The sequence below is a fragment of the Lytechinus pictus genome, unplaced genomic scaffold, assembly GCF_037042905.1.
Source record: "Lytechinus pictus isolate F3 Inbred unplaced genomic scaffold, Lp3.0 scaffold_20, whole genome shotgun sequence".
Classification (NCBI taxonomy): Eukaryota; Metazoa; Echinodermata; class Echinoidea; order Temnopleuroida; family Toxopneustidae; genus Lytechinus; species Lytechinus pictus.
Window position 1 is genome coordinate 3795551 of NW_026974141.1, and position 14645 is coordinate 3810195.

General features: G+C 38.9%; 2 protein-coding genes across 2 annotated transcripts; both read right to left on the reverse strand.

Moving 5' to 3' along the window:
• Positions 1 to 7255: 7255 nt before the first annotated feature.
• LOC135157926 (uncharacterized) lies at positions 7256 to 9802 on the reverse strand. Its single transcript, XM_064115127.1, has one exon. It carries the CDS (start codon positions 9800 to 9802, stop codon positions 7256 to 7258), a length of 2547 nt encoding a protein of 848 aa, XP_063971197.1.
• Positions 9803 to 9816: 14 nt separating this feature from the next.
• LOC135157829 (uncharacterized) lies at positions 9817 to 12498 on the reverse strand. The gene has a single exon (XM_064114804.1). It carries the CDS (start codon positions 12496 to 12498, stop codon positions 9817 to 9819), a length of 2682 nt encoding a protein of 893 aa, XP_063970874.1.
• Between the last annotated feature and the right edge of the window lie 2147 nt (positions 12499 to 14645).

Consider the following 14645-nt stretch of genomic DNA (forward strand, 5'->3'; position numbering starts at 1 on the left):
GAAACAAAAAAAGGCGAGTTCGACGCGACCTGCAGGTTGAAACCTACGATTCTGGCAGATCGAAAAGTTGTGTTCGACACTGCTCGCGGAACCCACTCATCGCATTTACACGGCATAATATTGCCGTGTTGAGCACGGGTCGCATGCCGAACCCCGAGCCGAGTCAATGTGTAAATACAGTGTATTTTACTCTTACACTCATACCCCACCACATAAAATACATATATGGGCTGATTCGTACGTCTGTATTTTTACACTGTGAACCAAATCTATTGTCTTAATCATGAGTATCGTTTTTGGAGTCTGACTTTTAATGCTATCTGTTTCTGAAGCAAATTAAAAAAGAAAAAGAAAAAGAAATCTTTAAAAAATATTTATGTGATAAAAACAACATCAAATTATGAAATGCTACATAGTTATTAAAACACACCATTTAAAAAAAATTGCACTTGAGCTGCAGTGATCTACTTGTTGGTCAGTTTTCATACAAGTTTATGAATACAATAATAAGGATTTATACAAAGTCTGCATTTATTAATAAATGTACATGTAGATAAAAACAAGTATCCATATTGTTTAGCTTCTTCAGTAAGTTCAAAGTTACTGTTGAAATGACAATATATATTTTTTTAATCAATCCAATACCTCATCATTTCACCAAATCGCCAGAATATCTTTTGTAAAAAAATATATATCACGTAAAATATGAATGGTGCAAAATCTATTTCTTCATACATGTAAATGCACCCAATTAATGACCTGTTTACATAAAATTCTTTTACAATTTAAAGCAGTGACATTTCAGCCAGACAGAATGTCTAGAAATTATTTCTCTTTCGAGAAATGTCCGAATTATACTTTTTATAACAATAGACATGCATGTATATGTCGGGCAGCATATGCGTATGTTTACTAAGTGAAATGTACATAACAGAAACACTTAATCTTGTCCTCCGCTTGAGCAGTCATATGACCCCTGATAAAACATAGTGACCTTAAGAAATTACTGAATTTTCTGTAAAAAATACTCTACTAAGTACTTAGAATAGACACGTGCATAATTATATGCCAGGCAGCTAGATGTATGTTTATTACCTGAATATATGCAATGTACACAACGGAAACACTTAACCAACCTTCTTATCTGCTCGACCAGTCAAATGACTTCCACTAAAACCTTCAGACCTTTAAATAATTCCTGAATTGTTACATATGCATAATTATATGCCAGGCAGCTTAATGTCTGTTTATTAAGTGAATATATGCAATGTTCATAATAGAAACACTTAACCTTAATATCTGCTTGACCAGTCATATGACTTCCACTAAAACCTTGAGACCTTTAAAAAAATCCTGAATTGTTTCTTAAAAATATTCTATTTAGTACATACAATAGACATATGCATAATTATATGCCAGGCAGCTTAATGTATGTTAATTAAGTGAATATATGCTATGTACATAACATAAACACTGAACCATCTTATCTGCTTGACCAGTCATATGACTTCCACTAAAACCTTGAGACCTTTTAAAAAATCCTGAATTGAATTGAATTGAATTGAATTGAATTTATTCAAACCAGTCAAAGGAGATCAAAATACAAACAAAATAAATGGTTACATTATAAAGAACTAAAACAAATGACAGGTTTGGGACCCCAAAGAAGCACAGCTTGTAATCAGGGGCCCCTGCATAAGATATTTTACTCAAACATGGAATAACTATGAGAATAAGAAGAAAAAAAAAATACAAGGTATTTAAAGATCACAACAGGAACATTACCCACACGCAGGCATACACACACTCACACAGACAAACACACACATTCACACTCCAAACATGTCACCCCCGGGTGCAACTAACAACTGGTCTTAAATTTATCAAGTAGGTATTTATGACATAATTTCTTAAACCGAGACAGGGTACTGCTACTTCTTATATCAGCAGGACACATATTCCATTCTTTAACACAAATTGTTCTGAAGGATTTCAATGTAGCATTAATTCTAGCATAGGGTTGGTGAATAAGATGTCTCTGACGTGTGTTATAATTATGAATCTTAGAATTAACCACAAAAGTTTCTTGTAAAAAAGAACAATGCAGGGATTGGTATTTATACATGAAAATAACACAATTCAGCGAGACCATTTCATTAAATGGTAACATATTCAACTGCAAAAAGAGCGGGGAACTTGGAGCCAGATAATTTGAATTTGTTACATATCTTATAGCTTTCTTTTGAAGAACTTGTAGTTTACGTACATGAGTCCTATATGTATTCCCCCAAGCAATATTGCAATACATTAAATGTGGCACAATTAGAGCATTATATAAAGAAATCAATGTTCGTTGAGGTAAGAAATATCTTACTTTTGATATCACACCAACATTACGAGATACTTTAGAACACACATCATTAAGGTGATAATTCCATGACAAGTATTCATCAACTGTGACACCAAGAAATTGCACACTTGAGCTGAATTCAATTTGTCGACCACCAACTATTATTGGATCTATATTATCAAAGACCCTCTTTCCCTTTGTTCTAAATAAAACACATTTTGTTTTACTTGTATTCAGTAACAGCTTATTACAACAAAACCAGGCAAAAACATGACAAATTTCAGTATTTACCTCCCGAATAAGACTTTGCAAGTTCTTATGAGAATGTAATAAACAGGTGTCATCAGCATATAAAGAATATGTAAGCAATTTGGAAGAATTAACAATATCATTAATATAAATTAGGAAAAGCAGCGGACCAAGAACCGATCCTTGCGGTACTCCAAATTTAATATCTCTATATTCTGAGCTGACACCATTGATAACTACAAATTGTGACCGGTTTTCTAGATAGCTTTTAAAAATACAATAGACATGCATAATTATATGCCAGGCAGCTTAATGTAAATTTATTTAGTGAATATATGCAGCAATGTATGTAACAGAAACACTTAACCCAGGGTGCTACAGAAGTACTTGCCCGATTGCCCGGGGCAAGTGAAAGTTAGAGTCAGGCAAGTGTTTTGAAGTAAAGACCAAAACTACTTGCCCGAATTAGGCAAGCAAAATTCTCACAGTAGAATTACCAAAATTAGGGTCAATATGATATATTGACCCTAATTTTGATCATGGCGGGCAAGATAAAACTGAATTTGGAAACAGAAATACAATAGCAGAGTAGATCAGTCCATGTCAAAAGAGAGAAAAATGTCAATGGTTTATAAAACCGCAAAACTTTCTTTTGAAGAGGTAAATCTTTTTTCAATGATTTTTTTCAGGCAAGTGAAATAGATTTTTGGGCAAGTATATTTCAACCGTCTAAAAATTTACTAGCCTGACTGGGCAAGTGCTTCTAAAAAGTTATGTAGCACCCTGCTTTATGCTTGACCAGTCATTTGACTTCCACTAAAACCTGAGACCTTTAAAAATTCTTGAATTGCCTCTTAAAAATATATTCTACTGATACTGAGTACTTATAATAAACATGTGTAAATCTATATGTTAGGCAGCTTTGATGTATGTTTTACTAAGTGAATATATGCGATGTACATAACAGATACACTTAACCTTCTTAGCTGCTTGACCAGTCATATGACTTCCACTAAAACCTTGAGACCTTTAAAAAACTCCTGAATTTTTTCCTAAAAATACAATGGACATGTATGCATATTTATATGCCAGGCAGCTTAATGAATGTTTATTAAGGGAATATATGCGATGTACATAACAGATAAAAAATATATATGTGAATATATATATGTGTGTCAGGCAGTTTTGATGTATGTTTACTAAGTAAATATATGTGATGTACATAACAGATACACTTAACCTTCTTGGACACACATGTGACCTTTGATAACCCCTGGTGACCTAAACGTGCGGTTTTTATGGGGCTAACAAACATTTTGCGAAGGATGTGAATAAGACAAATTTGGCAGTGTCCACAAGTCGCATTTCATGCACCCTAAAGTGCTCCAAACATGAACTTGGGTTTTGGATCCATAACTATGGGACTAACACTCAAATAACATTTAAATATGTTTCCATTTGGTAATGAGCTATGAGCATCATTTGAATATTCACTCAGTATTTCTGAACCTTTATATACTGTAGGTACCCTCCGCAAACGGGGGAGCATTCCATGAAAGAACATGTCAGGGTTCTATCCGACAAGTCCTGTTTTATCCAACAGTTGCCTTAGCAACAGTGCTTCTCAGTCAATCTAAATCAAAGAAAAATTTCAGAGCTTACGACTTAATGGACAAAAAATGTTGATGAAACACTCCCCAGGAGCTGAAATTTTGTTATGCATCACTCGCACGAGGGGAGTATTTCACGTTTCAAAATTTTCAGAGGTTTTCACTGACTAACTTGGTCTCAGCCAATCAGATGCAAGGAGTTGTAGTAGCTTGGTGTAAATCACTGACCAAAACGTTTTGTGAAAAGCTCTCAAGATCCGACAGAGGAATCACACCGCTTCATTGCCAGATGAAGGCTTGGTTGGCTGATTCAAGGCTTCTGGTTTGGGCCCACTGGATGAGACTGAAAAGGGTGAGGGAGTGGAGAGAATATGAAAAATTGTATGTATTCTATAATGAGGAAGAATGGATTCACGTTAGTATGATTGCAAATTATGATGATGGTGGTGATGATGATGACGGTGGCGATGATGATGGAAATAATGTCAATGAGTTGGTGGTGGTAAGGTGACCAGTGATGATGATTGGGATGGAGATGATGATAATGATGGAAGTGATGATGATGACAATGATGGTGATGATGATGGTGGTGGTGATGATGTTTGGATCACCGGAGAAAGGGGACTTTTAAGCTCAGAAGTTAGAAGTACCGATAATTGTATAGGTAGATTTTATTCAATCTGCATAATCAGAAAAACAAATGAAAAAACATCATAAGTATGCTGCAAGTGCAAAATACACTTATTTTGTCAAAAAACATTATTTGACTCGTTTGTTGTACGGTTCGATTAACTGAATCTAATTATCGTTTAACATTCATGCCTTGATCTTTATGACAGCTATTCTATGTATTTAAACTGAATTATGTTTATATGTAACACCTTATCATAACTCCTTGCTATGTTGTCATTTAGAAATAAACTTGTTCAAACTAAAATCAAGTCTTCATTGACTAATTATTTGTGTACCGAAACTCTCTTAAAAGAAATAGTACCTTTCGTCTAAATATTAAATGTAAACATTCTTCAAAAGAATTCAGTACCTCTGATGACTCGTATAATTATTCATGAGTCTGATAAGCAGTAAAATAGGGCTTATTTTATGTAAAGTATCGCCTTATATCATTTGCTCTCAAAGTCTTATCTAATCCATTCTCAATAGTCATAAATGGTTTTGTCTTTATAAAATCCTATGAGAGCTGATAAGCTACAACTAAAATCACCCTCATGCTTTGCACATAAACTGCCAGCTACATCACCATCATGGTTTATGAATTAATGCAAAATGTTTATATATTCATTCCTCACTTTAAGCTAAAGGTCAATTTCTCCTGATAGGTCATAAGACTTCTTTATCTAAACCTTCAATATCAGAATCTGTAATAAACAGGGATGCCACTAGGTGTCCTCCAAAAATACTGAAACTTATCGCGGGCAGGGAGTGTCCAAGATCAGTGAATTGGGGCATTGGCGGCGGAAGCTTAAAAATTTAGGGGGGGTCCACCTTAAATTTTGGGATGGACACAGGTAAAAAATTGGACAAGCAAGCAAGCATTAAAAAAATAAATAAAAAATTATTATTATTATTATTATTTTTTTTTTTTTTTTGGGGGGGGGATCCCCCACCTCAAATTTAGGGGGGGGGCAAGAGGCTTCTTATCTTGTTGTGATCGATGACTTTGAAGTCAAGATTTGAATAAAACTGACGGTAGTTGTGAGTTTCTAAAGTAACAGAACGCTAGACTAAAAGCTTCAGTCTCTGTATTTTGGTTGTTCCGCTGAACCGCGTTGGCTCCACTCACCAATACATAGACTGAAGAGTTGTTGGCCCATGCATAGAGACAATCAGCTAACCCAGTCCCAGGGAGCTCCGGCCCGCGAAGCGGGCCGGAGCTCCCTGGGTTACGTACCGTATCAGCTGCAGCAGTAAGGTTAGATCGAACATTCAGCGGAAACCCGATTTTCGGATCGTTTTTGGTACATAAAATGTCACATTATGAAAAAATAATCACATCCAAATTCACGAGAAGATACATAAAATTCAGAAACATCGTACCTTAGACCGCAGTTACCGATAATTCCTTTCAAATTATGATAAAAACTTAGTCATCCTTGATCCTTTCGTTGGTCATCGTAAGTTGCCATCTTGGATGACGTCATCATCTTTACAGACGTATTTACCAGTCGCTATTATATCGCGATTCGTGCCGCTGCTTTGCGCTTGTCTATGTGCGTGCGTTCGGAACTTGTCGCTCGCATTGATTGGCCAGGATATCGAGGATTCCAATCGGAAAGCCTTGATAAAAGCATAACTCAATGAACGTAGGGGCAGTGCGCGCGTTTATAAATTGTGTACTGTATAAAAGCAAATATCTCGGGGAAATATCTTTCACTCGGTCGATCGACATGCATGGCAATCGAGAGAGAGCTAGGGGGGAGGAAAAGGGAGGATTTTCCGACTTTTTTTTAGTACACAGAAAACAGGAAAAGTCGGAAATACGGAAATAAGACGGACAACAGGGAAAAAGACGGAATTCCGTTTAAATACGGAAAAGTGGCATCCCTGAATAAACTAACATCCATTCACCAAATACGGTTTGTTTACATCTCTTACGCCCTCTACGTCTTTACGCTACTATACTCATTAGCATAATTTGCCTGATTTACTTTCATTGACACGTAAGCACTCTTACGCTAAATTGACCTTGACTTTCTATGAAATGAACCAAAAATAATTCCCCTTTTTTTACATTAACTAAACAAAATATCATTCTTTCTAAGACATATACAGATACAATGAGTATTAATTATGCAAACTTACTTCTTGTTCGGCATTCTAACTGCTTCAGTTTGGGGTAATTCATGGTTATTCTGACATATCGTCGAAGAGAAACCTTCACGTTTTCTAGCTTTCGGCAAGTGCGCTGACCTCATGCGGTCGATTTAAAAAGCCAAATCTAAAAGGAAAAATCTAAAGAAAAAGGTTTGCTCGGCAAACCATCCTCCCCCGCCAGAAAAGAAGTAAGTATACATATGTCATGAACATCTTATTCCTCTACGTAACCTTCCGAAGGGTATATAACTACTATCTTCGTGATGGGTCTCTTATATTCAGAGTCTTTAGTTTTGACTTTGACTGATCTGACCTTCCCGTCATCTCCAGGGTACACTTGAGTTATACGACCTAAAGTCCATTTACCCCGGATGGCATTTGGATCCGCTACTATCACAACATCGTCGACCCTGAGATTGCGTCTGTCAACGTTCCACTTCTTTCTTGGTACAAGCAAAGGGAAGACATCACGAATCCAAGATTTCCAGAATGAATCGACGATCTTCTGGACGAATTCGACTCGGTGACGGGGATTCTTGGTATCACGGAAAGGTCCTTGAGGAACGTGGCTAGATGCCCTACCCAACAAGATATCATTAGGGCATAGGTAAGAATCATCATCTGGGTCTGTGGGAATCCTCCCGATGGGGCGTTGATTAACTAGATTGGCCACTTCTTGAAGGTATGTGTACAACTCGAAAGGAAAAAGGCAATGATCCTTGATAGCCTTCTTCAATGCTAATTTACAGCTTTTGACCAGGGCTTCTGCGCACCCGTTATGATGAGGTGCTAATGGCGTCACAAACCTCCAGTCGGTGCCCCTCTCAGCACAGAACTCCTTTAGCTCATCTGCATTCCAGCCCTCTAACATTTCTCGCAGCTCTCTCTCGGCTCCAACAAACTGCTTCCCATTGTCACTGATTAAGCAAGAAGGTTGGCCACGGATTGCGAAAAAACGTCGTAAAGCCTGCAGGAACTCCATAGTCGAGCAATCAGGTGCAACCTCTAAGTGGACTGATCTGGTGTTCAGACATGTGAAGATGATGCCATAGTACTTCGCAGTCTTGTTACGCCCTATTCTCACTGGTATCGGTCCGAAGTAATCACAAGATGTAGCGTAGAATGGTGGCGTAAAAGGCATCATCCTTTCAGCAGGTAGCTCAGACATAAACTGAGTTTCCGCTCTTTTCTCCATCTCTCGACATGTTACACATCTGTACTTCTCAGATTTGGCTAGACGTTGAACTCCTGGAATCCAGTATCTCGTCCGGACTTTAGCTGATGTTGTAGCTACTCCCGCATGACCTTGCTGATGATAGTAGCGAGTGATAAGCTTAGCTACATGATGGCCATTAGGGATAAGAGTTGGATGTCTTGCTTCATACGATCGTTTGATCTTATCTACCCTTCCTCCAACTCTGATGATACCTTCACTGAGAAATGGACTTAGAACCTTGAATTCACCAGACCTCAAGCGTTCATGAAGTGGTTTCTGTACCTCCTTGATCCAGTACAGTTCAGCAACACTTAACTCGGATGCAGTGAGTGGACCATCTTCTCTTGTCAGTCCTTCGTCAACTTTCGTCTTGCATCTGGCCTTCATATTCTTGACAAATCGATGCACATAAGCTGTGACTCTGAGGAGTCTTCTCCAAGACGAATACTTCTCACAGCCAATGACACCAGAACAGGTTGTATGTAGAACTTGCTTTACCTTTCTCCTCTCCTTGTCATCATCACCTTGTTGTACAGGGAGCGATTTGTCCTCTGGCCAGTCATCTATAGGCTTGAATAGGAATTCAGGACCATGTTCCCATTCTTTACTCAGATCTCTGGCTGCTAAGCCTCTGGAGATTTTATCAGCAGGGTTCATATTTCCGGGAACATATCTCCAGTTCTCTGGATTGGAGGCACTCTGGATCTCTCCCACTCTGGATGAGACGAATGACTTGTACATTCTGGACTGACTGTGGATCCATGCTAGAGTAATGAGACTGTCTGTCATGAAGATTGTCTCTAGCAACTTCAAAGTTGTCTCTTCCTTTATTGCCGTAAACAGCCTTGCCGCCATCAGAGCAGCTTGTAGCTCTAATCGGGGAATGGTCAGCTTCTTTAAAGGGGCCACTCTTGACCTTGCTGCTACAAATCTTGTAGTAAAACTGCCATCTGCTATCTGCCATCTAAGGTAGGCGCAGCACCCGAAGGCAGCTTCTGATGCATCTGAGAACACACATAATATTGGATTGTCAATAGCTCCTGGTGGTGTGAGGCTTCGGTCAAGTTTAGCCTCGCTCAGCTCTTTCATTTCATTGAAGAAACCTGTCCACCATTTCTGTTGTTCCTCTGGCAGTCTTTCATCCCATTTGTATCCCTTCTCCCAAAGCCTTTGCATTCCCATCTTGGCTCGAACAAGGAAGGGTGATACAAATCCAATTGGGTCGAAGATTCTTGCTATTTGGCTCAGGATTTTTCGTTTTGTCCATTTTCCTTCATTATTGGCTGATTTCTCTTCTCTACTTGACCTGTCCAAGGTTGACTTGTACGAGAATGAATCGTTATGTTGGTTCCAAACAACTCCTAAAACCTTCTCATTGGACAACTTACTCAGCAATTCCATCTCGTTCTGGCTACCGGGTCTTATATTTTTGTTCGACACCCAGCCCTTGACGTTGAAGCCTCCATCCCCCAAAGCTTTGTCGATTTCATCAGTTAGCTGAATGGCTTCTTCTTCAGTTGGTGTCGAGAAACAAATGTCATCCATGTATGTACTTTCCTTCAGGATCTGTGCTGCTTTAGGACTCTTTTCTCTGCTACTTCAGCTGTTTTTCTCAAGGCAATTTGGGCCATTGCCGGGGAGGGCTTGTCGCCAAAGGTGACAACCAACTTTATGTAGACATCAGGCTTCCTCTCAACTTCAAGATCACGCCAGAGATACCTGTGTACATGTTGATCAATTACTGGTACCTTGACACGGTGATACATCTTGGATATGTCACCACTGACCGCAACAGAGTGATCGCGGAACTTCATCAGAACTCCAAAAAGTGAATTTAACATGTCAGGACCCTTGTGCCAGTATTCATTGAGAGAATGTCCTTGATAGCTTGCTGACGAGTTGAATACAATACGCACTGGGGTACTTTTCTTTTCAGGTCTAACTACTGCATGGTGACCAATATAGTGTACCGGTCCTGAATATCCACTGACTTCATTATCAGACAACTTCCGTGCGAATCCCATCTCTACCAGCTGGGTCATCTGTTCTTGGTAAGCTTTTGCATGATCAGGATTCTTTAGAAGCCTCCTTTCCGTAGCTTCCAACATCTTCTCAGCTAACCATCTGTTATCAGGAAGTTTGTTTGGGTCTCGTTTCCATGGATACGAAACTTGCCACTGATTACCTTCTTTGACACAAGACCGTTCAATCATATCATACTCCTCTTTGTCTGCCTTGGTCATCCCTGTAGGTTGGCATTGGCAGTCGATGTCCTTGACTCCCATCGACTCCGTCGTCCAGAACTCAGTCAGATCCACTGGCTTGGCTAACTGCACATGCAAAACTTTACTTGATTCCATCCTTCTATGCGGCAATGTTCCTAGTATCACCCATCCAACAGGTGAATGACGAGCAGTAAAGTTGTGGGTCTCCTTTGACTCACCTCCATGGAACTTGGGATGATCACTGCCAACTAGTAAGTCAATCTCTCCACCATGCCTGTTGAACATCTTTCGATCAATCTTAAGTTGTTTGGCTGCTGACTGTAGATATTCTTCTGGTACACTGTCTGTGGTACTGATATGAGGCAGGCTAATCACCGTAACTGGCAAGGAATTTCGTCCTCCTAACTCCTTTACGCTGACCTTATATTCCTTCGTGATCACCTCCTCTTCCACTCCTCCCAACTTTGATATTACAATAGTGACTTCTTTGCCTTTTAACTTTAACTTGTCTGCAAGTGACTGTTTTATTATTGACAATTGGGCTCCACAGTCTAGTAACATATTGCACTTTTTCCAGGTTTTCTTTTCAGCCACTTCCACTGTCACCACTGGTAGGAGAGCTTCCTTTGCACCAACACAAGCTACACCAACTTCTCTAACATCTGATGAATTGTGTAGAAGAGGATGATGGTAGTACTTGCACTGTTCTCCATTCACGCTCTCGGTACAGCGCCGTCGTCTTTTGCAAGTAGACATTCTGTGACCATAGGTAGCCTTTTTCAGACAAGCAAAACATGCCTTATTTTCCTTGACAATCTGCATTCTCTCCTTGAACGACTTGGACAGAAATGACTTGCATTGGTCAGTCCAGTGGGAATCATCTCTACAGAGCCAGCATCTGTCGAACTTCCTTTCCTGGTTATTGGTACTTGGGCTGGACTTCTTGGTCACAAAGTTGACGCCTGCTTTTACTTCACCTCTTACCGGAGCTGCTGATCTCATCCTTGCCTTCAACTCTAGGGTGAGGAATTGAAGAAATTTCTCAAATGTTGCAGAAGCTTCACCCAATTCTTGATTCCTGAACCAGATCTTTCTATCTTCAGGGGTGAGTTTCTTCTCCATGATAGCCAGCATGTGACTGTTATTCATGTCGTTCTCCTTCCCAATTTCTTTGAGCACATTGTAACTTCTGCGTACTATGTTCACAAATTCACAGAAGCGATCATCTTCACCTGGTTTCAAGGAGCGAAATTTGGTGATGTCATGAATAATTGCGTCTGCAACTAACCTTGGGTCTCCATATACCATATCTAACTGCTCCCAAGCTGCTTTGAAGTCTCGTCCGATTCCTTGAATCATCTGTAGGGGTTTACCTTGCAGACATGATCGCAATATCATTAGAGCATCTCTTTCATCAAAAACTTCTCCCAGAGCATGTTGAAAGTCAGCCTTGAATATGCAATAATCTCGCACATTTCCGTTAAATGTGGGCATCTTTGGCTTTTCCATTTTGAACATGGATCCCACTCTCTTCTGTACATTTCTTATCTGCAGACTCTGGGTATGACTTCCATCTTGCTGTGCGTTTGATGCTGTTTCGTCAGAACTAGCTTCTGAATTATCATCACTTGGCTGTTCATTCGTCATCTGTTTTCGTAGTTTCTGCCTTGAAACATTTTTCTCTGTCTCTCCCTTACAGTAATCTCTGAAAGAAATTTGATGGCTAAGGAAAGACTGCTGACATTCATCCATCCATCTTTCTTCCATGCCGTATTCATCGTCATCTTCAATAAGCTCTGAAAATGATTCATGCCTATTCTGCAATTCTTCATAAGCAAGAAGATACCTTTCATAGATCTCCTGCACCTCTGAAATAGGCCGTCTTTCTTCTATCAAGCTCTTCAAGGCATGTCCTATTCTTGTAAGCTTGCCCTTCGCACCTCGGCGTTGGTGGCGTTGACTCTTAAGAATATCAGTCTTGGACACAGGAGCCTCTTTCGCAGTAGATTCATCCATATCTCCTTCATTCCAGATCCCAGATAAAGACGTTACAGCTTCTGATCCGTCTCCCCAGAAGAAATTGAATTTGATGGATCACCGGAGAAAGGGGACTTTTAAGCTCAGAAGTTAGAAGTACCGATAATTGTATAGGTAGATTTTATTCAATCTGCATAATCAGAAAAACAAATGAAAAAACATCATAAGTATGCTGCAAGTGCAAAATACACTTATTTTGTCAAAAAACATTATTTGACTCGTTTGTTGTACGGTTCGATTAACTGAATCTAATTATCGTTTAACATTCATGCCTTGATCTTTATGACAGCTATTCTATGTATTTAAACTGAATTATGTTTATATGTAACACCTTATCATAACTCCTTGCTATGTTGTCATTTAGAAATAAACTTGTTCAAACTAAAATCAAGTCTTCATTGACTAATTATTTGTGTACCGAAACTCTCTTAAAAGAAATAGTACCTTTCGTCTAAATATTAAATGTAAACATTCTTCAAAAGAATTCAGTACCTCTGATGACTCGTATAATTATTCATGAGTCTGATAAGCAGTAAAATAGGGCTTATTTTATGTAAAGTATCGCCTTATATCATTTGCTCTCAAAGTCTTATCTAATCCATTCTCAATAGTCATAAATGGTTTTGTCTTTATAAAATCCTATGAGAGCTGATAAGCTACAACTAAAATCACCCTCATGCTTTGCACATAAACTGCCAGCTACATCACCATCATGGTTTATGAATTAATGCAAAATGTTTATATATTCATTCCTCACTTTAAGCTAAAGGTCAATTTCTCCTGATAGGTCATAAGACTTCTTTATCTAAACCTTCAATATCAGAATCTGTAATAAACTAACATCCATTCACCAAATACGGTTTGTTTACATCTCTTACGCCCTCTACGTCTTTACGCTACTATACTCATTAGCATAATTTGCCTGATTTACTTTCATTGACACGTAAGCACTCTTACGCTAAATTGACCTTGACTTTCTATGAAATGAACCAAAAATAATTCCCCTTTTTTTACATTAACTAAACAAAATATCATTCTTTCTAAGACATATACAGATACAATGAGTATTAATTATGCAAACTTACTTCTTGTTCGGCATTCTAACTGCTTCAGTTTGGGGTAATTCATGGTTATTCTGACATATCGTCGAAGAGAAACCTTCACGTTTTCTAGCTTTCAGCAAGTGCGCTGACCTCATGCGGTCGATTTAAAAAGCCAAATCTAAAAGGAAAAATCTAAAGAAAAAGGTTTGCTCGGCAAACCAATGTTGGTGGTGGTGATGATGGTGTGGTGGTGGTGGTGATGATGATTGTGTTGGTGATAATGGAGGTGATTATGATGACAAAGATGATGGTGATTATAATGCTGCTGCTGCTGCTGATGATGATGATAATGACAAATAGACGATGGTAATGATTATGACGATAGTGGATGTGATGATGATGATGGTGACGATGATGATGGAAATAATTTCATTGAGTTGGTGGTGGTAATGTTACCAGTGATGGTGATTGGGATGGAGATGATAATAATGATGGAAGTGATGATGATGACAATGATGGTGATGATGATGATGATGGTGGTGATGATGATGTTGGTGGTGATGATGGAGGTGGTGGTGATGATGGTGGTGGTGGTGATGATTGTGTTGGTGATGGAAATAATGTCAATGAGTTCGTGGTGGTAATAATTACTAGTGATGATTGAGAAGATGATGATAATGATGGAAGTGATGATGATGACGATGGTGGTGGTGATGATGATGAAGGTGATGATGATGACAAAGATGATGGTGATTATAATGCTGCTGCTGATAATGACGACGATGATGCTGATGATGATAATGACAAATTGACGATGGTAATGATTATGATGATGGTGGATGTGGTAATGATGATGGTGGTGATGATGGTGGTGATGATGACGGTGGCGATGATAATGGAAATAATGTTAATGAGTTGGTGGTGGTAAGGTGACCAGTGATGATGATTGGGATGGAGATGATAATAATGATGGAAGTGATGATGATGGTGGTAGTGGTGGTGACGATGGTGGTGATAATAACAAATTGACGATGGTAAAGATTATGATGATGATGGTGGCGATGATGATATTGATGATGGTGA

Bases quoted from the DNA above. Each gene is read 5' to 3' on its own strand.
- LOC135157926 (XM_064115127.1), bottom strand. From the start codon at position 9,802: ATGGATGACATTTGTTTCTCGACACCAACTGAAGAAGAAGCCATTCAG.
- LOC135157829 (XM_064114804.1), bottom strand. From the start codon at position 12,498: ATGGATGAATCTACTGCGAAAGAGGCTCCTGTGTCCAAGACTGATATT.